The sequence below is a fragment of the Eleutherodactylus coqui genome, chromosome 1, assembly GCF_035609145.1.
Source record: "Eleutherodactylus coqui strain aEleCoq1 chromosome 1, aEleCoq1.hap1, whole genome shotgun sequence".
In the NCBI taxonomy this organism is placed as follows: domain Eukaryota; kingdom Metazoa; phylum Chordata; class Amphibia; order Anura; family Eleutherodactylidae; genus Eleutherodactylus; species Eleutherodactylus coqui.
The window spans coordinates 400,784,981-400,812,302 of NC_089837.1; the positions used below are offsets into that span (position 1 = coordinate 400,784,981).

Below are 27,322 nucleotides of genomic sequence, written 5' to 3' on the forward strand. Positions count from 1 at the left end.
CTCCTCCTCCTGAAACCTCACATAATCACGCCGAACGGGCAATTTTTCTTAAGCCCACAAGGCTCAGTCATATAATTTTTATAAACAATTTTTAGACGTTTCAATGCTCATTAAAGCGTTGAAACTTTCACCTCAACCAATTTTTATTTTAACTGGGCTGCCTCCAGGCCAAGTTACCAATTAAGCCACATTAACCAAAGCGATTAATGGGTTTCACCTGCCCTCTTGGTTGGGCATGGGCAATTTTTCTGAGGTACATTAGTACTGTTGGTACACCAATTTTTGGGGGCCCTCGCCTACAGTTTAATCAAATTAATTTTTAGCCCACCTGCATTACAGCTGACGTTACATCAGCTGTGTTGGGCACTGCAATGGGATATATTTATGTACCGCCGGTGGGTCCACAGGGAGTTGTAACTGCATCTGTCCACTTCTAAAGAACCCCAGTCTGACTGGGGCATGCAGTGTGGGCCGAGGCCCACCTGCATTAAGCATGACATTATTACCTCAGCTGTGTTGGGCACTGCAATGGGATGTATTTATGTACCGCCAGTGGCTTCCTGGCACCCACCCATGCTGTGGGTCCACACGGAGTTGTAACTACATGTGTCCACTTCTAAAGAACCCCAGTCTGACTGGGGCATGCAGTGTGGGCCGAAGCCCACCTGCATTAAACATGACTTTATTACCTCAGCTGTGATGGGCACTGCAATGGGATACATTTATGTACAGCCGGTGGGTTCCAGAGAGCCACCCATGCTGTGGGTGCACACGGAATTCCCATTGCGGAGTTGTACCTGCCTGTGACTATTTATAAAAAAACGCGGTCTGACTGGGCATGCAGACACCTTGACAGAATGAATAGTGTGTGGCACATAGGTTCCCCATTGCTATGCCCACGTGTGCAGCTCCAGATGGAGGTGGCACAGGATTGGATTTCTCATTGCTTCTGTACAGCATTGTGGACTTTTAAAGAGGGTCGCTGCCTAGCCGTGCCAACCCTCTGCAGTGTGTGCCTGCTTTTCCTCTGGCAGACGCACTTTCTTGAATTGCCCAGATTTTCACAAACGAAAACCTTAGCGAGCATCGGCGATATACAAAAATGCTCGGGTCGCCCATTGACTTCAATGGGGTTTGTTACTCGAAACGAACCCTCGAGCATTGCGAAAAGTTCGTCTCGAGTAACGAGCACCCGAGCATTTTGGTGCTCGCTCATCTCTAATCTCTACCCATAGAAACTGTATATGTTCCTTTCTCTCACATACATCTTCCCATAGTGTGAGCTTTAGACATGAATTTACATAAAGAGACACCGTTTCTCCTTTCCGTTTTTTACAATCCCTTCTAAACAGACTGTAACCCTGTCAGCACCCAGTTACAGCTTTCAGCCAACCAAGTTATTCCTGCTATGTCGTAGACATTATTACTTCAAGTTCATTGACCTTATTGGTCAGACTTTAGTCACAATACAGATTAGTAGGTTTTGGTTATTTTTCATATTAAGTGCATCCCTTTTAACTGTTCTGCCAGTTCTAACTGTAGTAACCCTTCCTACCACTCCACTCCTATTTTCATTATTTAGCCCCAGATCACTTTCTATACTGTCTTCCCCTTCATCTCTCTGGTCGCCCTCCCCCAGTTCCTACTTTAAATACTCCTCAAACCTTCTAGTTATCTTTCTCAGCAGCACAGCTGCACCAATCTCCCTTCTTACACCAACTCTTGAGACACTTGTTTACCTCCCTAACCTCCCTCTGCCTTTCTGGTGTGGCACGTGGTACAGGTAGTATTTTAGAAAATATTACTTTGGAATTACTTGCCCAAAGTTTATATCCTAATTCCCTGAAATAGTTTAAGGACCCTCCACCTACCTCTAACTTTGTCATTGTTGCCAATGTGTACCATGACCACTGGATCCTCACCAGCCCTTCCCAGTAATACGTCAACCCGATCTGTGATATGATGAACTCGAGCGCCAAGAAAACACCACACCATTTAAAAAACCCGTTCTTTGTGGCAGATTACCCTGTCTGCCCCCCTAATAATTGAGTCTCCTACTACTAGCCTGCCCTGCGCTCCTTTTTCCCTTCTTACTGGAGCAGACATTCCCCTGGTAGTCAGAGGCCATATCATGCTGCAGGAGTGCCAATTCTGTACTGGCATTCCCCTAATCTACCAACTTTGCAAACTTGTCAGGGTGTGCCAGTTTAAAACTAGCCTTCCTGGATCCCTTCCTTCTATTCCTCCTTCTGTCACCCAGCTAACTGCCTGATCGTCCTGCACTTCCATACTACCATCGACCTCCACATCTGCTAAACATCCAAGAAAAGAGAGCATCAATGGGACCACGATATAGATATCAGAAATGTAAGATGCAGGATAACAAAACAAAACCCAGCGAAACAAAGGCTAATGGAAGTGTGCAAAGCGTTTCCGGGAATAGCTAACCCCCTTTCTCAATCACATGTGCTTGAGAAATTGGGTTACACTATTCCCTTATCACTGGATCCATCTTTGCAAGCATTGGAGAATACCATTGTGGTAAACTGCCAACCAGGATTAGAGTGTATTCTCATTTGAGACCCCCCTGTGAAGTAAGTGAATGGTCCTTACTCCAACTATTTGCATACATATGGTAATTCTCCCTGGAGCTCTGGGTTTTGTTTAACTATTGTTATCCTGCATTTCAAGGTGAAGCGCTGAGCAAGAAGCCAGCAAGAATCCTGCGATCCAGAGGTAAATTCTGTCAGTGTAAACGCTCTGCATGAGCGCCAACGACCTTAGCAAAGATGTCAGCACTCGTGCAGTCATTTATCCGACTGTCAGCACATGTACAAGGCTTGAAAAAGGCCATTGGTAACCAAAACGGTGCTTGCTTTTTAAAACAACATTGAGAAATAAAGTTTATTTTATTGGAAATTTACTGTCTATGCTGCTACATTTCTGCTACTTTTTGGACTGCTTGTGGAGCCTACTGGTTCGATTTTTTTTTTAAGTGGCTTTGCATTACTCCACCTCACCTTGAAAAGGTGCAGTTTTAGTGCTGTTGGTTATCATTTGCTATACTGGGACCCATGTGCAAAAGGACATTAGAAGATAGCTCTTATCTAATACTTCAGCTCCACCTCTGTTTGCAAAGGACACAGAAAGTTCCACAGACGCAATTTATCACACCCTGATTGTGTAACACCACTCCTAATTAATTACCTGTGCAAAGCAATGGAGACTCAAATCTACAGACAAAATGTGCTTTTTAATGTAACAATGTTTAACAATTTAACTCTCCAATATACCCCCTCAACACAATGTATTTAACTCTAGGAAAAAAGACAATATAGCACAATGTATAAACTGAAAGATTATTATAAATTAATATAAACACAAATAAAAAATGCAAATAGGGAGACATGCACTCAACAATTCCACTAATCCCAAATCACACACTTAAGACACAGCACACTTTAGAATACAGCACACTCGCTTATGTGGTAATATTTCTGCTACTCCTCTGAATGCAATTCAAGAAAAGTTACGTGTGGACACATCTGTATGTGACATAAAAGTGTTTTCCAAACACCTAATATAGAATTTGTGAATTCTGATACATTATATCTATAGCGCAGTTATTAGAGATGGATTGGTGCACCATACATGTTGTAAGCCACTAGGTACTTACCACACCAGTTACAGCAACCACCAGCATATAGGGACTTGAGGTCAAAAGCTAAAGAGAGCAAATAAAGTGTTAAGGATAATAAGTCAATCACTGGACTCATTATGACTTTTCCTTGTAAAAGTTAACACAAAATGAGGGGACAGATGTCCCATACCAACAAACCACATGGTTTATATAGTAACATATTGCTATCCCCACAGTAAGTTTACAGCAAATTTTTATATTTTTGGTGTTTTAACACAGACTTATGTAGTAATCCAATGACGAGATGTGCTTGGTAATACATCTGAGAAGAGTGTAGCCCTCCAGAAGGTAATACTGTGCCTATACATATTAAGTGAAGTTGGAATAAACATAAGAGGCCACCTGAAGACTCTTTGTAGTTGTCACTAAAAAAAAATGATCTCAGGCTACAGTCACCATGGATCTTAAATGGGTATTCTGGTGATGAGAATTTCACAATTTTTCACCCATCCACTGCAAAACTGATAGATCAATGGACGTCCGACCGTTGGGACCCCCACTGATCCCGAGAATAGGGAAACCATTCCCTCCCCCACATGAGCGAGCACCCAAATGCTTGTGTCTACGTTATTCGAGTCGAGCTTTTCATACCATTCAAGAGCTCTACTCGAGTAACGAACCCCATTGACTACAATGGGAGACTCGAGCATTTTTGTATGTGGGACGCTGGGTCCAGAGCTTTTTTATTTTTCTTGGTTCGTGTTCTCTCTCTCGTTCTCTCTCTCAAAAAATTTGTCATTGACGCGAGCTACGTTGTGGCGGGGAGGGGCCAAAACAGGCACGTCACAGTGGGGAGGAGCCAAAAACTGGGGCGGGATCGAACGCGGCGTGATGCTCGTTCGAGTAACGAGCACCATCAAGTACACTAATACTTGAACGAGCATCAAGCTCGGCAGAGTATGTTCACTCAACTCTATTCACAGCTCAAGATACATTGTCCATTTTCTGTAATGCAGTGAGGAATGGAATACCTGGTCACACATGCTCAGCAGCGGCTCCATTCCTCTCTATCACACAGGCAGATAACAGAGCGCTGTGCTCAGCTATTTGTCTGCCCCATTGAAATAAATGGAGTGCTCCCCATCATAAAAATACTAAACCAACTAATACCTTTCCTGGGTCTCTGCATGTTCAGTGCCGACAGCTCCTGAAACACTCCACACCCTTTTCATTAAGCCATGCCCACTTGTCGAGCAAGACTTAAAACACACATGATGAATGTGGTGCCAGGCAGCCACAATTCTGTCCCATTTAATTTAGTACAATAAATTTTGCCCACCATCTTCCATGCTGCATTTTTCAATAGGAAATTAAAATTATTTTTCTAAGCCAAAACAAAAAGAATGAATAAAGCACCACACACACAGTTTTCAGTAGTATTTAAGATGAATTTTCACTTGCCTGTAGTCCCACTATGTACACCAGAGTTTTATTGGTGATCGGAAACCAGCCAAATATGTGAGCCAATGGCACTCGTGGCACAGAACTATAAAATGGCACAAACAATGCGAAGACAGGAGATAAACTGTGGAAGTAAATAACAAAATCAAGTTAATACTAGTGCATGTAACTATCATAAGTAATAATACTATTCATATCCTAAAATCACATGGATGAGCTTACACTTATAACGCAGGGGCTTTTTTTGGTTCAATTTTGAAATTTACCTGCAGCAATTTGAAAAAGCTAAAATAATGACACACGGTCAGTATACGGATAGCCTCATGACAGTACAAAGAATAGGGCCATTAAGGAACAGCAATAAGTGCATCAACAAAAAATGCAAAAATAATTGTAAGGTAATGGTACAGTCATCTCCAGTGGCCATAAAAGGGTTTTCCGACACCAAAATTATTTTCTAAAGAGGGTTGTCCACACTCATTAAACCCTCCCCCCAGATCCCTTGAATCCACCACCATACACTTATTCTGTTTGAGCACCTGATCTCCGGCTGCGGCAGCCTCCTGGGCATCTCTACTACATAAACTCAGCTCTGAAGAATGAGATTGAAGTATAGATTACTACTAATGACACTGTACAAGGAGAGGTCTGGAAGAAGGCTCAGGAAGCCAATAGACACGACATCCATGGAAGATTTAAAATTAGTACCAAGTGACTGGCTAAGAGAGAGGCTAGTCCATGCAGAGAAGGTACTTATTGTATATTATACAGTTGCTGCAGTATACAGGTAGGGCTTAATGGAGCTAAGTGATATAGGTTCTGGAGTACCCCTTTAAAGTGCAAGTGTCGTAAGAAAATGACCTACAGTACTATTTCAATCAAGTTTTTATGTTACACATATTTTATATATTTAAATAGCTATTCCAGTACCTATACCACTTAACTCCATTAAGCGCTGGCTACCGGTATGCTGTAACCTTATAATATACAATAAGTACCTTCTCGGCATGGATTGGGATTTTTCCTGGCCAGTCACTTGGTTCTGTATGTACATACAGTGGGTCCAGAAAGTCTTCCGACCCTTTCACTTTTTTATATATACATTTTGTTATGTTGTGGGCTTGCACAAATAGAAATTTGTTTCCCCAGCATTTTGCACTCAATACCCCATAATGGCAAAGTCAAAGCAGAGAGCTAGAAATCTTTGTATCAAACCCTTTGGCATTACACTTTTAGGTTTGGGGGTCTTGTGTTTCTCTTGATCATCTTTGTGATGTTTCTACACCTGGATTGGAGTCCACCTGTGGTAAATTCAGTTGATTGGACATAATTTAAAAAAAACACACCCCTATAAGGTCTCACAGCTCACAATGCATATCAGAGCCAAAACCAAGGCAGAGAAAACTACCTGTAGAGCTCAGAGACAGGATTGTGTGGAGGCACAGATGTGGAGAAGGCTACAACATTTCTGCTGCACTAAAAGTTCCCAAGAGCCCAGCAGCCTCAATAACTCTTAAGTGGAAGAAGTTTGGGACAACCAGGACTCTTCCTAGAGCTGGCCGAATTACCAAATTAAGTAATAGGGAAAGAAGAGAGTCTTTTTAAGAGAGGTGACCAAGAACCTAATGGTCACTCTGAGAAGGATTCACAGATATAGTTATATATAGGAGTTCACAGACAGCACACAAGTAACTAATGGGTCATTCCGTGTCAGTTCAACCAACGCTCCCGGTCGACCATCTCAGATTTCAATGAAACTTTGCACAAAGATAGACCCTGACCCTAAACTAAGCCAGAATATTAGGCTTCAAAGTGCTTTGGTTCACGAGCTACAGGTCTTAATCTAGGGGGTTGTCATGTGATTACAGCGCGCAACCTGAAAAAAGTGGCGATTTCAATCTTGAGCACAAAAAGTTGTCTCATTCCAAAAATAATTTACCTTCTTATGATTTCTAAACTAATTATACATCCATCAAAACTTACACTTATTTTATTATTTGACCTCCGCGAGTGCATAGGACCTTCACAGGCATTGATATTTTCCCATCTAGAAGGTCTGGGAACAAAATGAAAAACATCGAATCTTGTAGAGCAAAAAATTCTCTTCCAAATAGAACAAAAATGAAAAAAAAATGGAGTACATTCCGATTTTCGCCTTTGAAAAAAGGGAAAAATTAGCAAAAAAAAGTGTTTTTTGCCATTTGTGACTCATTGTATCTTAAGAGCGATGCATCCTTTTGGGTCCATAATGTGAATAATGAGAAACATTTCTATGGAGTACACATTGATAAATTCATAGCTGAGTTGGATTGCATTGATTATGAGTTATTACTGCTTAAAATATGAGTTTTATTTTGCGTGATAGAATTTTTCAGCTACTTTGACATGCAATGGTGGCAGAATGATAAGAGTGGCAGTCTGAGTAGCTTAGCTGGATTCAGCACCAAAAGTTCTCCTAGTGTGTGAAGTTTCATTGCTCTAGAGTCATTGGAACTGGCTTGGCAATGGATTGAAATCGCCACTTTTTTCAGGTTGCGCGCTGTAATCACATGACAACCCCCTAGATTAAGACCTGTAGCTCGTGAACCAAAGCACTTTGAAGCCTAATATTCTGGCTATCTTAGTTTAGGGTCAGGGTTTATCTTTGTGCAAAGTTTCATTGAAATCTGAGATGGTCGACCGGGAGCGTTGGTTGAACTGACACGGAATGACCCTAATAGTAAGTGCCCTCTTCATAGAGTGAATGTCACCATTCAGTGTACTTCGATCATGCTGCCAGCTGTACACATAAACGCTGTCATACTATACAAATATACTTACATAACATGCCACTTAATGACACCCAGTGACCCCACTTATAGCACTATCATTTCCATCAGAGTGATCCCCCTCAGAAACCGTGCTAACAGAACGCCCCCTATAGGGCCATGTTCAGACCACAGATTTAACGCCAATCCCGCATCAAGCCACGGTGAAATCCGCATTATAAAGTGTATTATACATACTAATATAAAATCTGCATCACTGAGAAAATAAGTAGTGACATGCCACAATTTGCCACAGACTTTGCATTGAAAAATCTTCACATGCACTTTAGCTTTCCTTAGTACATTTGGGGGAACATATGACATGTTGATCACTTTATATTCAATTTTTTTTCGCAGACAAAGTGATTAAAAAGAACAACATTTTTTGGAACGAACCTATTTATTTATTAAAACTGTGTTCACTAAGTGGGAAAATAATATGCGGACTATTATTTTTTCCATGGCTACAACTATAACATGGCTCTGCAATACACTTGAAATGTAAAAACTAACCCTCTCCAAGCTTTCATTACTCAGATGATAGCTCACATCAGGATCAGTCTTAGAAAAGAGTAAGAAATGTTAAACCTGTTAAATGAGGCAATTCTTCCTGGATTAGAAAGAAAACGGAAACCAATTCTGAAGCAACGGTGAAACGTCTGGTGGAGCAAACCCTTCTCTGTTCTTTCAAGTGTAATACAATTGAAGTGTTAAAATGTTTACCACAATGCTGTGCTACTAATAAGCATTAACATTGATCTCTCACTTTCGGTTGACTTTTCAGTATAACCTGTCGTGTGTACATGATGAGTAGCAGGATTTCTGGCCATTATATGACTTGTATATGGAGTTTTACAGCAGTTTTCATCTAAATTTTAGTTTTCCCTGAGTTACTTAGTGGAGACTAGCCGCTATAAGGTCTTCCATATACTGTGCACAGACTCGATTCTGCTCCTCCATCTCTCTGTAACACACCTTTAGAGGCCGCAAGCCAATAGAGGACATTGTACAGCAGCACTGAGCAGTGTAGCTGTGAGTCTAACACTTGGATGAGAATGAAAATTTACTAGAGCCTTTAGCTGCAGCATGTCCGTTTGATTCTTTCTGCTCCTTTCTCTTCAGCACCTCATTTCTCTCCCCCAACCCTCTGCATAGACTTCTATGGGTAGCATCTAACTTGATCAATCAGCTACGTCTTGAGGCAGATTTTAGCAATAAGTCATGGTGAGTGATCAGTGCATGAAATAGGTGAAACAGTGGATTATACGTGGATAGAGATACCTTTTTCTAAACTCATATTTGCTTGTAGTATTAATTTATTCAAAGCATGTTGAAGTGACAATCTCTATTTAAAGAGGTAATCTCCACCGAGCCAATGACCCTGTCCCTGCCTCACTTTGCACTGTTGGTTGCTACATCCAGGCTTTGAGAGTTGGCTGGCTTTTACAGTGATGTGCTATGCTGTGACTGTAAGGCTGAGTTCACATCTGTGTTGGAAGCTCCGATCAAAGGTTCCGTCGCAGATCCGGCACAAAATACCAGAAGAAAAAGCCCTGTTTCCATCACTTTTTCTTCTGGTAAAATGCTGGGCATTATAGTCAATGGTCTGTTTAGCGCTCTTCGTTTCCATCATATGACGGACCCGTTCAGAAAGGGGATTCCTCTTTTCTGCTCACTGAACAGAGCAGCAAAACAGAATCCCCACCGCAGATGTCAGCCTAAGGCCCCCTGTCCACGGCATTGATTTCGCCGGCGGTAAATCACCGGCGAATCATGCCGGCTGAAGCCTTCCATAGCGTTGCTATGGAAAGCGCCGGCCCCATGTCCACGAGCGGATAAACACACACAGACACACATAGACAACACAGACACACACACACACAGAAGCAGATCGCTCTAACCCGTGTAGTGGCCAGCACTGCGCCTGCAATTACTAGCATCGGCTACTACACAGGAGTAAGAACGATCTGCTTCCACTCCCTGTGTGTGGCGCTGACAGCGGGTGCCCGAACAGCTGATCGGTCAGGATCCCCAGCAGTAGATTCCAGCTCATAGGTCATCAATAACAATTGCCTGGAAAACGCCTTTAAAGAAATAGCAAAGACACAGCGTGCTATGCGGTTTCCATAATTTGTGAGATATTGTAGCTAGCTGTGTTATGCAGTTGACGCAATTCCCACTCACTTCTATGGAAACTATGGAAAGAGCATAGAATAGGGTGCTCATTTGTTTTCATGATACCCGGCCACCTCTTGGAGCCTGTACTCAGCGACAGCTAGAAAAGGTGAACAGGGCAGCGTTGAGGACCCCTAGTTCTAGAATAGCTATTAGCAAAATAAAAAACAAAATTTTCCGCGCTCAGTGAATAGTGTGTTGCCACAGAAGGGTAGCAGGTCAGAAAAATAAAGGAGTTACACTTACTGGGAAGGAGGGGGGTATGATAACCATGGGCCCCCTCCTCGAAGTGATGTCTCTTGTTTCTCCAGATAGATGTTTCCACACGTTAGGGATGAAATATTAACACTTTTATTCCAGTATTCGTTTAAAAAACAGGCAACGCGTTTCTGTGCTCACAGGCACCTTTCTCAAGCCATGATTTAACAGTGTACTTGTTACATATATATAGCATAACTTACATTACAGGTTGCAGGTGTCTCTCAGTGACGCTGATGACGTGGGCGGACTAACACGCCCCCAATATGGCCGCTATCAGCAAGTGATACTAGAAATAGTTGAACGTCAGTACGCTGATTATTCGATCAGCGTCATGACGTGGGCAGGTTTTAACACGCCCCCAATATGGTCGCCACCGGCGAATGATACCAGGACTAGTAGAACGTCAAAACGCCGATCACATGACCGGCGTGATGACGTTGACAATTTGGAACACTCCCCCAATATGTCCGCCGCCACTGAGAGACACCTGCAACCTGTAATGTAAGTTATGCTATATATATGTAACAAGTACACTGTTAAATCATGGCTTGAGAAAGGTGCCTGTGAGCACAGAAACGCGTTGCCTGTTTTTTAAACGAATACTGGAATAAAAGTGTTAATATTTCATCCCTAACGTGTGGAAACATCTATCTGGAGAAACAAGAGACATCACTTCGAGGAGGGGGCCCATGGTTATCATACCCCCCTCCTCCCCAGTAAGTGTAACTCCTTTATTTTTCTGACCTGCTACCCTTCTGTGGCAACACACTATTCACTGAGCGCGGAAAATTTTGTTTTTTATTTTGCTAATAGCTATTCTGTATCCCATTTCTTTGGGATCACTCTCTTATGAGAGACCCCAACTATTTCCGCAGCTCTCCCCCTTGATTGGAGGATTGGAATTGTGTCGTTATCTACTATATGACGATCCTGAGGCGCTATCTGGTTATATCTTTGTTTTACCCTAGTTCTAGAGATAGGCGCGGGTCCAAAAAGTGGGATCTACATCTTTCAGACATTTCCTGTGGGTATGCTAAAAATATCTGATATGGAAATACCCCTCGAAGCTGACTTTTCAGTTACTGTTCTTTTAACCTACATTTCTGATAACTCCCTCTATTCTAATTTATTAAATTAGTAAAAAGTAACAACACACACAGCTTTTAATACTGAGCTTTTTGGCTTTCACTTCCCACAACTTAGATGCAGACAGGCACAAATAAGATTTTCAACCACAAGAACAAAAATGCTGATTATGACACAGTGAAGACACGGGGAAACTTGTCTTGAAATAAAAGGGAGGGAACATTTAACACAAGCACTTAGAAGAAAACCCATCAAGAGAACCATCAGCTCTGTAAGTAGCTCATTACATAGATTGGCTATTATTATCTAGATCACATAACTGCATTCGCAATGTATTATATGCGGAAAGTAATTGTGTGCTAATATAATGTGTGGAGATGTGGCATGTAGCTGGTTTACATGACAGTGTAAATATATATATATCTTTATAGAAGGTGACTGCACTATCAGCAGTCATATAAGAGGCACTGCAGTCCTGCTACCTTATTATTACATCCCTTATGGGGTTTGGATAATAAGCATGTTTTATGGAATCACCATTTATGCAATTCCTCGAGATACGTGTTGTTCACCCAAAGTAACCTTTGCCCTGTATTTAATGATGATTTCAAAGGCAATTTTAAAAGCAGTTATTCCAACTAAACAAACAGCGCCTATCGTGGTACATTTACACAGACATGCTGGAAACGAGACGATTGCATGTGAAATACTGTGATATAACCGCATTGTCAATACATGTGGTTATTCTTTGTCACAAAAAGTTGTTGTAAACTCCAGGATGGTTTCTGCGTAAAACCCCACTGCAGCTTCGCATGAGGATTTTTTGTGGCCAGTTTTTCCACTTAAAATTAAGGTTTGGATTTTAAAATTAGAGAAAGTATAAAGAAAAGCTACTTTTTTTGGCTTAAAAATTAAATTTAAATAACCCTGAACAAGTCTGCATGTGTGACAGCACCGTAAGAGGTGAGAATGTGTCCTTCAATTAGAAATACTGGGGGCACGTTCCCATGTATAGGTAGTGGCTTGTGGCCGAGATTCTGCCCAGCCACGGCTGCCAACAGCCGAATGACCTTATTGGTAAGATTGGCAGCTGCAGCTGGGCGAAGTCTCAGCCACAAGTTGGTAACTTTATGTGGCAACACACCTTTAATTAAGGAAGAGTTTGGTACTTTAAATTGACTTCAATTGCTCTTTAACTTGAGGAATTTATGAAGGTTGTGTTACATGTTGAGCAAACATTATCACTTCTTTAGGGTACACAAGTAGTGGATTTTGTCACAGATCCGCGCCCAATTCTGTATATTTTGCAATGTGGCTTTTGGTGCATTATTTGGTGTATTTAACGTAGTTCTTGATGGAAATCTGCGCTGATTTAACCCTTTTTTTTTATTAAAGGGGTGAAATCTGCTGTAAATCTGTGGCAAACTTTGTGTCAAAATCTGCAGATTTTGGTGTGGATTTTTTGCTGCCAAAATTCTGCACCAATTTCACTACAAGACGAGCTCTAACATCTTGAAAGATTAAATCTTACACATTCTAAGTAAAAATAATCAAGTCATGCAGGCAAAATAACCACTAGGTTCACAATAAGCAGTAAATGATTAGATTGCTGATAAATGGGTATTACATGACTGTATGCACCCTGGCAGACAGCTATCCGAGCATAATTCTGAAAGTAGATGCTAGTGGCTGAAGGTACAGCACCACGGCGGCTCAGTGACCACAACGTCGGGCTGACAATGTTGAGCACAGACTCTTTACTTTGTTGAAAGAAAGCCTGCATCAAGTATGAAGTTGGGGTTTGAGACCACAGGGAGCGGCAAATCTGTTGCATTGGCTAAGCGCACTTTAAGGCGTGATCCGGCAGATTTTGTATTTTTTCTATTGATGACAAACAGGTCATCAATATATGATCGACAGGGATCGGATCCGCTAATCAGCTGACTCCCAAGGGCCACTGTCACTGCAGTCAGCACAGGAAGTAGAAAGCGCTGAATACAGCATAGTGGCCTGGGTTGGTATTGAAGGGGCAGCTCCCAATGAACTCAATAGAAGCTGTGCTGCAGTACTGTTACATTAGGCCGGGCTCACACGGGCGGATTTTCATTGTAGAATCCGCGCAAAGGATCTGCAGCAAAACGCGAGCATTGTAAAGCATATATGTGCGGTTTTTCGCTCACACTCACGGATACCAATTGCGTACTCCGTGGTGGAAGAAAAATGCTCTATCTTGCTGCGGATCCAGCGCAGACGGCCTCTGTTGAAATCAGGCACCAACCTCCTGATGGGGTGGTCAGCAGCTGCAGCTAGGTGGAGAAATGGCCACTCTGTAAGTGCTTCTCTCTTTAACATTCTATATGGGCTACTTTACGGTTTCCCTAGCTCTCATAAAAGTGAAAAGAGTGCAGAACAGACACTCGGACTGCTCTCCATTTATACTCTGCCTGCCTGTGCTGTCAATTTGATCAGGCGAATGGAGGTGTGGGGAATCCTGTTCTCAACAAAGGTGTGGATCCCAGAGGTGGAACCTCAACTATTCGACTTTGTGACATCATCCCATGGATATGCAACAAGTGTTTCAGATAGCAATATTCCTCTCAGGATGTGTCGGATGAACAGTTCACTGACAGTTTCCGAGGACAAGTAAAGTAACTTATCTAGAAAGTTACTCAACAGTTATCTAGATTATTTCTGTAGATACCAAAACACAGCTGTGATGAAGAAAGAAGCGTGTTTCGAAATGTGTCTGAGTGTAGACATGGTGTTACACGGAACCTACCATTTATAATTTTATTAATTTTTTGTAAAAAAAAAAAGGTGTTTTTTTTTAATCGTTTCATTGAGAATAACAGAAGATATCAAATTATATTACTCAGTGACAAACCTGAGTGTAACATGGTTCAAGTCCACAAATCGGTTACAATTACTTAAAACAATATACACTGTATAACATAGTGTACTTGGAAAGATAGTTTGCATTGCTGAAGTGCGTTTTGCGTGTGGGTTGTGGTTGATGAACCACACCAAATTCCTCAGATTTTATAAAATGTATCTATTTTTGTATGTTATTTTTTCATATTTGAGAATAGAATTGACTAGATTACGCCATTGGGGGAGCGTCTGGGGTCTCCTATCCATCCAGCGCAATGCTAAAGCCTTACGGGCCAGAAACCGCACCTCACCAAGAAACATGTGGATATGGAATTCCCATGGCTCTTCATCCAGTATACCTAGCAGACATTCAGCGGGGTTGGGTGGAAGTGACACCCCCAACAGTTGTCCCGGGAAGTCTGTACCCTCTGTCCATAAGGAGTATACCATCGGGCAGCTCCACATTAGATGGTTAAAGTTAGCATTGGGTGCCTGACAGTGATGACATTGTGTGTTAGGGATTCTGTTTATCTTAAAGAGTCTGCTCAGTGTCAAGTAACATTGATGTATAATGTGCAATTTAATCATCTTGTTTGCTGCTGGCGAGACTGAAGTGTAGGAGGACATTGCAGTACTCCACACCTCTTCAGGAGGGGATTATTTCTCGCCATTTGGGGCTGCGATCCTCCATATCCAATGGATAACAGCAATCGCATTAAAGTAAGTAGAAAGTTTTTAAAAAGTTAAAGTTTTATCTCCCCTCATGGATCGGATCTGTGACAGGAGCTGAGAGTACTTACCCCCGTCCTCTGCGATGTCCCATGGTGTTCTGGTCTCCAGGACCTGACGCCGGGGTCTGCGCATGCGCACCAGACGTTATACGTCCCACACTGAAGGCCAGGAGGCCCAGAAAATGTAAAAACTCCCTGCTCTTGGCCAGTATGAGTAGCCGAGAGCAGGGAGCTGTCACCGGGAACCACTGTATGTGGCTCCCAGTCATACGATTGCCGTTATCCAATGGATAATGGCGATCAAGTAAAGAAAAAAAAAAAAGTGTAAAAAAAAAAAGAAAAAAAAGTTTAAGTTTCATCTCCGCTCATGGATCATATCCGTGGGGGAAGATGAAGTTACATACCTAAGGCCCCTGGATGTATCCGCAGACTTTACCAAAATGGCGGATGCATATGCAAAAGCTGCAGATTGACGGGGTAATTTAAAACCTCCCTGCTCCTGGCTACCAAATGTAGCCGAGAGCCTAGAGAAATCACAGAGGGCCGCGCTATGCAATCCTTGGTCAAGTGATCGCTGTTATCCAATGGATAACAACAATCACATAAAAGTAGAAAAGGGTAGTTTTCATGCGTAGGGGTTCTCTATCGTTTTGGCTGCTCAAGGGCTCTACAAGTGAGCAATTGGGCCTAAAACACCTTCAAGCAAAATGTCTGTTCTGAAAGCCACCGGCTGCTCCTTTCGGTTTTGGCCCCGTTGTGCATCTAGACATATTAGGGTCACAATGGGTATATTTCTGAACACAAGACAAACAGTTGTATCCCTTTTAGGGTGCAAATCTCATTTTCATTTGCACTATAGAAAAAAAAACTGGTCTTTAAAATGACATATTTGCAATAATATGAAATTTTATTTTTTTCCTTCAAAATTGCATTAATTCCTGAAAAAAACTGTGGGCTCAAAATACTCATGACATGCCTCAGTGAATACATTAAGGGGTGTAGTTTTTAAAATAGGGTCATTTGTGGGCATATCCATCATTCTGACACCTATGAGCCTTTGCAATCTTGCAAAACCTTTACGGAGTTATTCTATGTTAAAGTGACATGTCAGATTTCCAAAATTTGTTTTAGTCATTAAGGCGCAAACAGACTTGGTCACTAAGGGGTTGAGGAGACTTCTTTTCTTCTTTATATCTGTAGATAACCTATGGAAGGGTTACTCCAAGGTGAAACTCCAGCATTCATAATTGCTGTAAACGTGACTTTAGAAATCACTGGGGAAGGAAACATGGAGGAATATACACTTTACATACACTCATTAGCACTCATTAGCACATCCTACAAACCCATAAGTATACATACTGTGCTCACACGTTAGGCACGCTTTTACATATACATAGAAACAGTACGCCTATGCATGTGCAAGTATGCGTAAAAGCACACCTACACAGGACTGCTTTTACACATACTTGAATACACATAGGCGTACTTTTACATACATACATTTGGCAAATATACACATGCACACACAGTTGTCACATCGCAGAAGCTGAGGATTCTTCATCTATTGCAACACTTGTTCAGGACTTCATGTGTGCCAGAAGGGGTCTGATGGGAAGTCAGCCCACGTGGTGCTTTTCTGTTGGAGAGGAAGAGCTGTAATCACTGGAGAAATACATCACCCCCTCCCGGTGACTTACAGAGCTAAGGGGTTCTTTTCCCCTGACCTCGGGAGGAGAGTTTTCTTCTACTCCCCTCTTCAGCACAAGAAAAGGAGCCTCCAAGCAGAGAGGTGTGACACAGCACAGTAAAAAGAGGCGGCGCTCCAGGGGGCCTTACTAAGAGGAAGGAGGAATATTTGGGGTCAGATCCATGAGTGATGTTTTCAAGGAGAGCTGATTCTGCTCTCCTCCATCTCTATAACATAGGCACTTTGGGTGGCCCCCAAACCACTCCTATTATAATAGAATTATGCAAAAAACATATCATGCACTCACGACACTTATTGGAATGCTTCAATTTTGTTTTTCTCATTAGGATTGCTCAAAAAACACCAGAAAGTATACTTGTGTGTATTCCCCAACCACATCTTTAACTGCAGAAATCAGACAGACATTTGACATTTTAGGGATTTGTCACCCAAAAGACTTGCCACGTGCTGTTTTTAGGTTTCCATATATATTTAGATTGATTTTACTAAGCCAGTAAGTACACTTCATAGTGACTATCACCTGCTGATAAATGTCTGTAACAGGCCACTTTTTTTAGTCATACCGAGAAACTAGAAATATAACGTGATATGTTCTAGACTTGTAGATTCAGTGGAGGCGAGTGAAAATAGCTCAGTGTTTGAGCCTCACATTACACACACTTCTCGGCCGCCTGCACACGGGCGGAAATCCCGCCGCAGGATTTCCCGCGGGATTTCCGCCACTGAAAGTTTGCATAGGAGTGCATTACAATACGCACTCCTATGCAGACGGCCGCGGTTTGGCCACGCGAAATCTAGCGCGGCAAACAAACCGCGACATGTCCTATTTTTGTGCGGGGCACGCACTCACCCGGCCGCCGGCTCCGATCTGCGCATGCGCCGGCTGCGCCGCAGCCGGCACATGAAAGAGCCTTGGGCCGCCAGACGCGGGAGAGTACGCGCTCGTCCCTGCAGGCTCTCGGGTCGGGTCCCGCGGCGAGAATTCTCGCTGCCGGATCCGACCCGCTCTTATGCTACCTAGTAGCTAATATAAATGGATACCAATTTCATAAAAATTGATACATATGTTTAGAAAATGTGGTACCTTTTATGCCTACTGTAAGCCAACCCATTGCCTACACAGTTCAAGACTGTCATGGCAGAAATAAAAAGTATAGATAAAACTGGCATGGGTTAGGGACATTATGTTTAGCAAATCTTCCCTATGAGCCTCAGATAGCAAAACTGGTGTGGGCACCCATGGTAAAGACCGCTGACCTGTAATGTTTTCTGTGGCTGAAAATCAGGATTTCTACAGCAGACATGAGTACAAACCTAGATGTGTATTTGCTCCGCTGAAATGCAATGCAGCAAATTTTGCTCTGCTGAAGTTATCTGGAAGCAATCCGTTGCTATTCCATGTGTTTTTTTCAAATTAATATGACATAAACCCCCCCCCCCCCCACTTACATGCATTACCAGAGAAAAGGGAGCAGATTATAGACATGTTCACACAGCCGATTCTTCTGTCAAACAGATCAGCTGCGGAATCCGCAGCAGAGATCCGGAGCTGGCACCTTGGACGTCAGCCCCAGATTCACAGCTTAACATGCATTGATCAGCAGGAGATTTAGCTCCATTCAATGTTGATACCACAGCAAGAACTGACATGTCAAGTCTTTTTCTTCCCATACGTGTATTTAAAGGAGCTGCAGTCCCGTTCTTAAACTCCTGGCATCGTGGCGCTCGGGATGTGAGCACCGTGGCCAGGAGAAGGGGCGGCGATGCTGCAGCCATCAGCTGATTTCCTTTGGTATCATCTGTCACATGAATATCCAGGACCACAGCGAGTTGCAGCACTTTATTCTGGCGACCGCAAAGGGGTAAGTATATCTCTGTTTGTCATTTTACCCCAGGTGGTCCTATGGAAAAAGGGTTGTCTAGTAACCCCCTTAAACTCAGTGCCATAGTTCATTGGAAACAATGTAGGGCAGAATTCAAACAGCTTTCTGAAAACACATCTGAATCGGTGGGGGAAAAAATCAGCTGTGTGAGCATGTCCTTATAAGACGATCACATTTTATTTTCTTCCACAAATTTGATACTTGAGATGCAAATGGTCTTCAACTGTAACAAACCCTGGTATGAAAAACTTGACCATTTTATACAGATGCAAAGAACCGCACATTATCCTTAGTTAACTAAAACAAAACAAAAATACATAAAATATATATAATGGCAGTGACTTCTTTACTTCCACAGTGTAATATTAAAATTGGGAGAACTACGCTATTCCGTGCATAGGAATGCAGTTATAAAGGGTATTTCTTTACAATCGGGTCCTGCAGAAGTATACCACTGAATGCCTGTACAATGGTATATGTCAGAGCCATCTGTTAAAGGTACGCGTAAATAACTGCTCCCAATTTATACCTCTACTGAAAGGCTAAAACGCAAGAACAAGGCCTAACACTGCAGATGAAGACAATACTGGCACAACAGTGTCAACTGTCAACGTTTTTGGTCAATCTAGAACAGGATAAATTCAGATTCCGAACTGATCACAGTACTCAGATGCAAAGAACCCTTCACAAAGACTATAGGGCTTTTAACATAACCCAATTATCAGGCCCGAACACGTGAAACGGTCTACTTCTAGAACATTGTGAAAGAAAATTAAAAGAGTGCAGACCAACATAAAAGAAAAAAATGACATTCCTTTCCTCACTATTTATTTAAACAAAACTGAAATAATGCTGGGCTACACACAGATGCAGTCAGGTCAAAATGCTATTACTAGATGGGATTGTAGAAGAACAAGGTAATAATAAGAATTCAGAAAATACTAAAAAAAATAATCAATTTTTTTATTGGTATAGCGCCAATTTATATTGCAGCGCTTTCAGGTAATTTATTTATAGTAAGCTTGGTACTCATTTTACCGACCTCAGAAGGATGGAAAGGTGAGTCAACCTTGAGCCGGCTACCTGAACCACACGGGGATTGAACTTGCAACCTTCAGGTCATGAGTGAGAGCCACACAGGGCTACTGTAGACACAACTATTGGCCCCTAGCTATATAGCTGGCTAGAATGTCAAGCTTTCAAACTTGTTCATGTAAATACTGAATACGGATATTCAAAGGTAAAAGCATTAGTGAAGAAACAGAAGCATAAATTCCCACCTGAGGAGCTTCCCGAAATTTTCAAGTATCACAGAATCATGCAAAGCCAACGAAGTCCAAAGGTTTCCTGCCGAAGCCTATTCAAAATCAAGTGGTTTCTTGGAGGAACTAGTTTTCATCTCTCTTGAGAGATTTACCACTATCTAGCGGTCTAGTTACACAACATTCCAGTGGTTCAAAAAGTCTAAAATATGGACTTAGGTGAATCTTCTTCATTATTTGCTATTGTTATGGTATTTTATATTGGCACAAATCACAAAGCCTTAATAACTAAATCAGAGACAAGGCAAGAACAATTGTTAATTCCCCATATTATGAACATGCTGTAAGAAGATAACCACAGACTATGGTGACTTTGCACTGGTACCAAGAATCAATTCAGTCTCTTCAGCTGTGAAAACCACTTCCTACTTAGTTTGTCTTCTACTTCAGAGAGTAATAGAACTATATCTAGAAGCAGTGCCTTAATCCACCACGAACATTTCAGGAGTATACATAAGGCTGGCTGTCCATGGGCGTTGTGATACACCGCCATGGATTCTGCCGTGGTAGCCGCCCCAGGGAAGCATTATGTCACTGCGATTTTCCGCGATGAACCTATGATTATGATAGGTTCATCGCGGAAAATCGAGGCATACCATGATTTTTATACGCGAGCAGAAAATCGCTGCGATTTTCCGCTCGTGTACATCAGGCTGTGCTTTCTATAGTTATCCTATGGAAAGCATTCATTGTGTTACCTGCGTGTGGATTATTGCCGCAGGTAATGCAGTGGAATATTGCCCGTGGACAGGAGTCCTTACTGTGAGGATTTATATTGGGCTACTCTTTGCTGTGGTCACGGGGCGCCATCTATAATCAACATCCAAATACGTTTTGCTGACTTTAGCTTAAGTTAAAAGGCAAACAAAACAGAAATGACCCAAAAAGAATCTGTTAACACTTATTTCTGTCTGTTTTTAGTACGTACCTCTGCACCACATAAATATATTTCTAAAACATTGTTAGAATCCTGTGTCATTCCTCCTGGAAAGGTATGGAGAAATCGAAAACTTGGTATTATACTATTCTCCTTGTCAATGGGGCATGTCCTAACATACTCTGACACCAACCAATCAGAGCTCATTCAGTGTTGGGGCACACCCTATTGACAAGAGGAATAGCAATACTGAGGTGTCAACTTATTCATACATTTCAAAGAGGAATAACAGAGGAACCGCACAAAGAAGAAATGCTCCAGTCTTCTTATTTATGGGAATAAAGTATGGTATTTACTAAGCGGACAGGTCCTCTTTAAACGTTTGCCTTTTGGCACTCATTTTACATTCGTGTAACACCTCGGCATTGCAGTTTCTGTTTGCCGGCAAATCAAAACCACACTTTAGCCACCTTTTTCTCATACTTTATTACTCATTTCTCACAGAGATCTTCCTGTGTGGCCTTATCAGGGAGCTCCACCTGATAGTTTTACATTCTTCTTTAAAGGGCTACTTCCATCTCAGCTTATTCACAGGATATGGCATAGATATGTGATAAATGCAGGTCCCACCTCTACATACGAGGGTACCCTCTCTGTGAGGACCCCTGCAGCTCTCCCCTGATCCAGTGGATGCCATCAGGCATAGGAACAGCACACCGGGAATATTCCCATACCAAAGGTGAGGCAGCTGGTACCTTGGGGTACCGAGCTGTCCACACCAGGTGAGACTACACAAAGAACTTATTTTCATTTTTCATTTATGTCTGGCGCTTTATGGTTTTTGAAACCCACTACTGATGGCTTATAGTGAGAAAAGGCCATCGATAGTTTAAAGCTAGACAACCCCTTTAATAAGCAGTTTGATCGGCCATGTTGGCATTTTTCAAGCCAGTAATCAGCCATTGCCTAACAAGTGGTCAGGTGAACATTGATTGTTCACTATACAAAATGAAGTTTTAAAAAAAAAATCCCTGCTACATCTTGGTGATGAAATCTGCCTTTAGTACCGGTGAACCAATGACCAGTTTTATTTGTATGAGCTTTATATTTGATTGCTATAAGCCCAAAGTCTGAGACTGCCCTACTGCACATCTCATCTTCTGTTAAGAGCCACATCGGGTCTCTGCAAGAATGAGAAAAATGAGAACAGGAAATGGCAAGTGAATCTCCTAGCGGTACACCCTCCAGCTTCAGACCTGTAGCTTCAAGCAGTCACAGATCGCCATAAAATATATTAAATGGTTTTCACATCCTAACGTACACGGAATGCACTTTCATGTACAGTGGTTCTTCCAGAAGTCTCCTTTAACACAAATGGTACAACAATACTGGTGGGATAAGATACATGAGATACTATCTTACTGTGAGCAGTAGTGTAGTGCCACTGCCCTGTGACTCACAAGTGTCCTCACCCCGCCAGCTTCCTTCCTTAATCGCTTCGAAAGTAAACTTACAAGAGACACAAGCAGAAACGTTGCTGCCTAAACAGTCCAGCCACATGATCTGTAACACCTTCATGTCTAATATTTCCCAGATAAGGGGTACAATTGTTTGTCCTAAAACAATCTGGTAATCAGAATTTGCACACAGCATGTCAGAATGAATTAATTTTACTGTAATCCTATACAAGACTAGCATCATAATGATCATCTATTAAACTGTGAATATTTGGAGTGTAAATCATCTGTGTTAGGGCTCCTGTCCACGGGCAAATTTTCACTGCGTTCCCCATGGCAATAAACCGGCCACGGGGGACGCAATGCACGCGTTCCATAGCGTTACTATGAAAAGCGCAGCCCCCCTGTCCACGAGCGGAGAATCATTGTGATTCTCCGCTAGCGGCCGGCAATTCGCAGCATGCTGCGAATTGCTGCGGTTCTCCGCGGTGAGCCTATCTGTCAGATAGGCTCACCGCGGAGACTCCTCTGCCGGCTCCTGCTCCCAGGCGGCGGCTCCCGCGTCTGAGATTCGCTGCGGGATTTTGAAACGCCTGTGGACAGGCAGCGCTACTGAGACTGTGTTAACGAGCTTTGTATAATGTACTGCAGGGGTTTCAGACTCATCTTCACCAAGAGGCACATCAGCCTTCTGGTTACCTTCAAAGAACCAACTGTAATAGTGACCCCCATAGTGGCCCCAGTAGTAATGGTGTCCCCTATATCGGGTCCAGTATTAACAGTGACCCCCATAGTGACTCCAGTAATAGTGACCCAAATATTGGTGGCTCCAGTAGTAAATAGTGCTCCCCATAGTAATAATGTCCTCTATAACAGGCCTCAGTAGTAATAAGTGACTCCCATAGTATTCCCAGTAGTAATAGTGACCCCCCTATTGGTCTCTGACCGGACAGCATTTTTTTTATAGGTATTCCACTTGCCCAGCCTGCAGTACCGGTCTGTTGACGGCAGCAGCTCCTAAGTCTGTGACCACCGACTTCTCACCTCTGTGCTTTCATTGTGTACAGAACAGCATATATAGACTCCAGGGTGGGGGAGGTCAGAGGTCACAGGCGGGCCATAATAAATGAGGTCGCAGGACAGATTTTGCCCGTGGTACTTGTGTTTAACGTGTGATGTACTGCTTATGCATGGGCACAATTAAATTGCATTATTATTTCATTATGCACCATCTAGGACGCACAGTAACATTGTGGTTATGTAGATTTAATAGTAACTTTTATGTATATCTGTAATAAACAGAGCACATTGAATGTGTCCTATTAATACTGTAGTAGTGCTTTATAAGATACTATTTTGCTCCAGTTTTTTGCAGTGGTCAGGGCGGATTCTGTGCAGGATCACGCAGGTGGAATCTAGACCTGCCATGTTCATGAGGCCTAAGGCTTATAAGGTCGTGTGCAGATATTGTAGATTTAATGTGGACTTAATTACAATGTATTTACTGCTACTTTAAAACTTTTTCAACGCAAAATATTTAACCAATACTATGTTTTTCTATTTGTCATTATTTACAATCCTTTGAAGTTAGTTTATTTCAATTTTTTAAAAATCTCATTTTGTTTTCCAGACTTGTTCAGCATCAAGATGAGCACAGACAACAGTACGATCAATGACACGTGTGACCTCTATTACCACCACAACACAGCAAGAATTTGGTTGCCAATCATTTACAGCATGAATTTCTTGTTTGGATTACTTGGAAACATCTTGGCTATGTTCGTTATCCACAAAAACAGGCGGAAGCTTAACTCTACCACACTCTACTCAAGGAACCTGGTCATTTCAGACATTTGTTTTGCCATTGTCTCCCCTTCTAGGATCGTGTACTATGCTACGGGTTTTGACTGGACTTTAGGGGAAGTTCTTTGTCGAATCACTGCACTTTTTCTGTACATTAACACTTATGCTGGAGTGACCTTCATGACTTGTTTGAGTATTGACCGCTTCTTTGCAGTGGTGCACCCGCATCGTTACAACAAGATCAGAAGGGTGAAGTTTGCCAAGATCATCTGCATTTTTGTTTGGGTGCTTGTCTTCTTACAAACATTCCCACTTCTTCTACAGCAAATGTCTCATTTGGAGCCATCTGGGAAAACAACCTGTATGGAATATCCAAATTTTGAAAAAATAAGCCATTTGCCACTCATGCTTCTTGGAGCTTGCACTATTGGATTCTACATCCCTCTGATAATAATACTGTATTGCTATTCGCAAATAAGTATTAAACTTTGCCAAACTACAAAGAAGAATCCATTGGCTGAAAAAACTGGTACCAACAGGAAAGCTACTAACACAATCATTTTAGTGATTGTAGTGTTCCTCATTTGTTTCACGCCATATCACGTGGCTATTACCCAGCACATGATCAAAAAACTCATTTATACGCCAGACTGTGATGAGCGGAAAGTATTTCAAATTGTCCTTCATGTCAGCGTTTGTCTGATGAACTTTAACTGTTGCCTGGATCCCCTCATATACTTCTGTGCGTGCAAAGGGTACAAGAATCAGATTATGAAAATGTTAAGACGGCAAGTGAGCATCAGCTCTTCCAGCGCCACAAGGCCGGCGGCTGAAGAAAGCTCCCGTGATCTCTCCGAAAACCAAATACTGCAAAGTATACCGCTGAACCATAAAGCAAACCTGTCTGTGAATAGAAATAACTGGGACAAAACCGCGAACGGCAGCGTGTAGGAGATGTATTTCTGAATTTTCATCCACTATAACCAAGAAAATGCAGGACATGGGAGCATTTAAAGGGGCTAGAATCAACCAATGGAAACGTAGCATGGCAATTCATTCAATAAACCGTAGGTGTACCTTCCACCAGAAAACAAATGGATAGTATATATGTATAATCAGCAACACATCACGTGTGTCGGTTCAGCCAGGAACGGACAGATTAATGTACACCACAGGAACAAATCAGACCAGCATCAGGGGTCAGAAACAAACACTTACATAGACCTGAATGGAGAAAGACATGCACCGTAATTCTAGCTTCTGCATTGGTTAACGGGTCCCGGTGATTTACTCCTGGGCTCAGATAAGGTGGACTCTGCTGATATTGTACAAACCAAAAGTGTTGGAAGGCCCCAGAATACAATCAATGCAATGCACATTTTCATAGAAAAATAAGTATTGTTCCATAATTTCTCCCCATCAGGATAATATGCTTATTATAACAAAGGTCTGTGACTTAAAGTAATTTTGCATTGTTCTGTATTTGCACTAGTGATTTGAGAAATTGCCAGAGAATGCAGGGTATATAGCACAATTGTGCAACAGGTCTACACGCAGTCGGAAGTCATCAATTGTCTTCTGTGCAACAAAAGCATTATACCAAATACGCCCGTGAATACAACCCTAGGAAGACCACTCCCAACCAATATCATCTGCTGGTTATGTATGGATGGGCAAAATGGGTGATATATCATGATATATAATCCACAGGAACAGCAGGGTCTAGGCGAGCATGGGTCTAAACGTCTTTCTTGCTAATGTTCTGGAGTATAAGGGTCCTGTAATATGAACATATATAAGATATTTCGGATAGGAAAATGAAAGTATTTTCTCTCTCTCTCTCTCAATTTGCCTTTAATATCTAGCCATATTAAAGGACTTCTTCATTAAACCAATTCTGAGCCTTGAAAAATGCACAGAAAGAAACTACAAAGTCTTATGGCCCTTTTACACGGTCCGAGAATTACACGAATGTCATTTGCCCGACAGAACAAGCTGATGACGTCATCACAAGCTGATGACGTCATCAGCTGGTTTTATGCCAGCTGAAAATGGATGACGAGCAAGAACTTCACAATTCTCGTTTGCCGTTCAGTCATTTGCCGCGTTTAAACTGAACAATTATCGGTCACTTTTGTTCGTTTGAACGATTTTCTGAGCGATAATTGTTCCACCTAAAAGGGGCATTACACTTAGTTTGCATCTGTGTAAAATGCTGGGCGGTATGATAGAACCCCCATTAAAACTGTGTTATAGTCAGTGGAATCCATAAGACACTGTTAGCGCCCGTCACGTGCAGGAATCAGCTCTTCCATTATTTTCATTGTTTAGCTGCTATGACAGAGCCGGACAATGGAAATATTAGCACAGGTGTGAAAGAGACCTTTAGGCCCATTTATACGCCGCGGTTATCACTCAAAATGTGGCCAAAAATTAGCAATAATCGTTACATGTAAACGCGGGCATCGGGCACTTTTTGTTTGAACGATGATTTTAAAATTCATTGTTCAGCCACTGAGAGATAAAGCAAACACATTTACCTTTCAAAAGACTGCATGTTGCTCTCTTCACGGCATGTCTACAGTAGTCGGGAGAGAATAATTCAATCTGCCGACAGCTCCAAGGAGAACAATGCAGCTGTTTGCAGAGCTGGGTGTGTGTTTAAACACAAACTGGGCTCTGCAAATAACTCCTAGGGGCCCTTTTACGTGCAAATGAAGATGATAAAGTGCTAATGTCCATTAACACTTTATGCAAATAGATTGCTAAAACTTTCAGTCATTTGAAAGATTATCTTTGCATGTAAAAGGGCTTTTAGATGTAGTACTTCTATGAGGAGGTGTATACCGAAAGATAACTAGTTCTCATTATACACTGGGTGTATCTGACTGACAAAATAGTCAACACGGATTTGTAAATATTCAATATGATGTAGCTGTAAAAATGTTCTGCAAAACTGTAAATGTTGTATATATATATCTACATGACATGCACATATGTCGCACACAGCAGTAGTAAAAATGTACACAAATAGAGGCTGTGTTTCTCTTCTGCTTACTTACAACATTTCTCAGGGTACTGTATTCTCAGCCTTGTAGGTAAGTGCCCTTGTTTTACTTTTAAGGGAAAATTGGTGTTTTCCATTGCAGGAATCGAAGCCTCATGTCCAAATGAAGATGTCCAAGGAAAGCTGAAAATACACATTATTGAAGGAAAACCTGCCAAAGTGGAAAGCAT

At 42.0% G+C, this 27,322-nt stretch overlaps 2 protein-coding genes across 2 annotated transcripts in view; one reads left to right on the forward strand and one right to left on the reverse strand.

Annotated features, from left to right (window-relative positions):
• Positions 1–27,322, reverse strand: part of UBAC2 (UBA domain containing 2) — a 156,193-nt gene that overhangs the window by 43,870 nt on the left and 85,001 nt on the right. Inside the window, exons 6-7 of the mRNA XM_066580273.1 lie at positions 5,102–5,225; positions 3,677–3,724 (exon numbers count right to left, since the gene is read on the reverse strand). Coding sequence (XP_066436370.1) covers positions 3,677–3,724; positions 5,102–5,225 — 172 coding nt within the window. The remainder of the gene's footprint in view (positions 1–3,676; positions 3,725–5,101; positions 5,226–27,322) is intronic.
• Positions 11,580–27,093, forward strand: LOC136580056 (G-protein coupled receptor 183-like). Its single transcript, XM_066580259.1, has 2 exons — positions 11,580–11,701; positions 23,913–27,093. The coding sequence occupies exon 2, from the start codon at positions 23,930–23,932 to the stop codon at positions 25,034–25,036; it is 1,107 nt and encodes a 368-aa protein (XP_066436356.1). The 5' UTR covers positions 11,580–11,701; positions 23,913–23,929; the 3' UTR covers positions 25,037–27,093.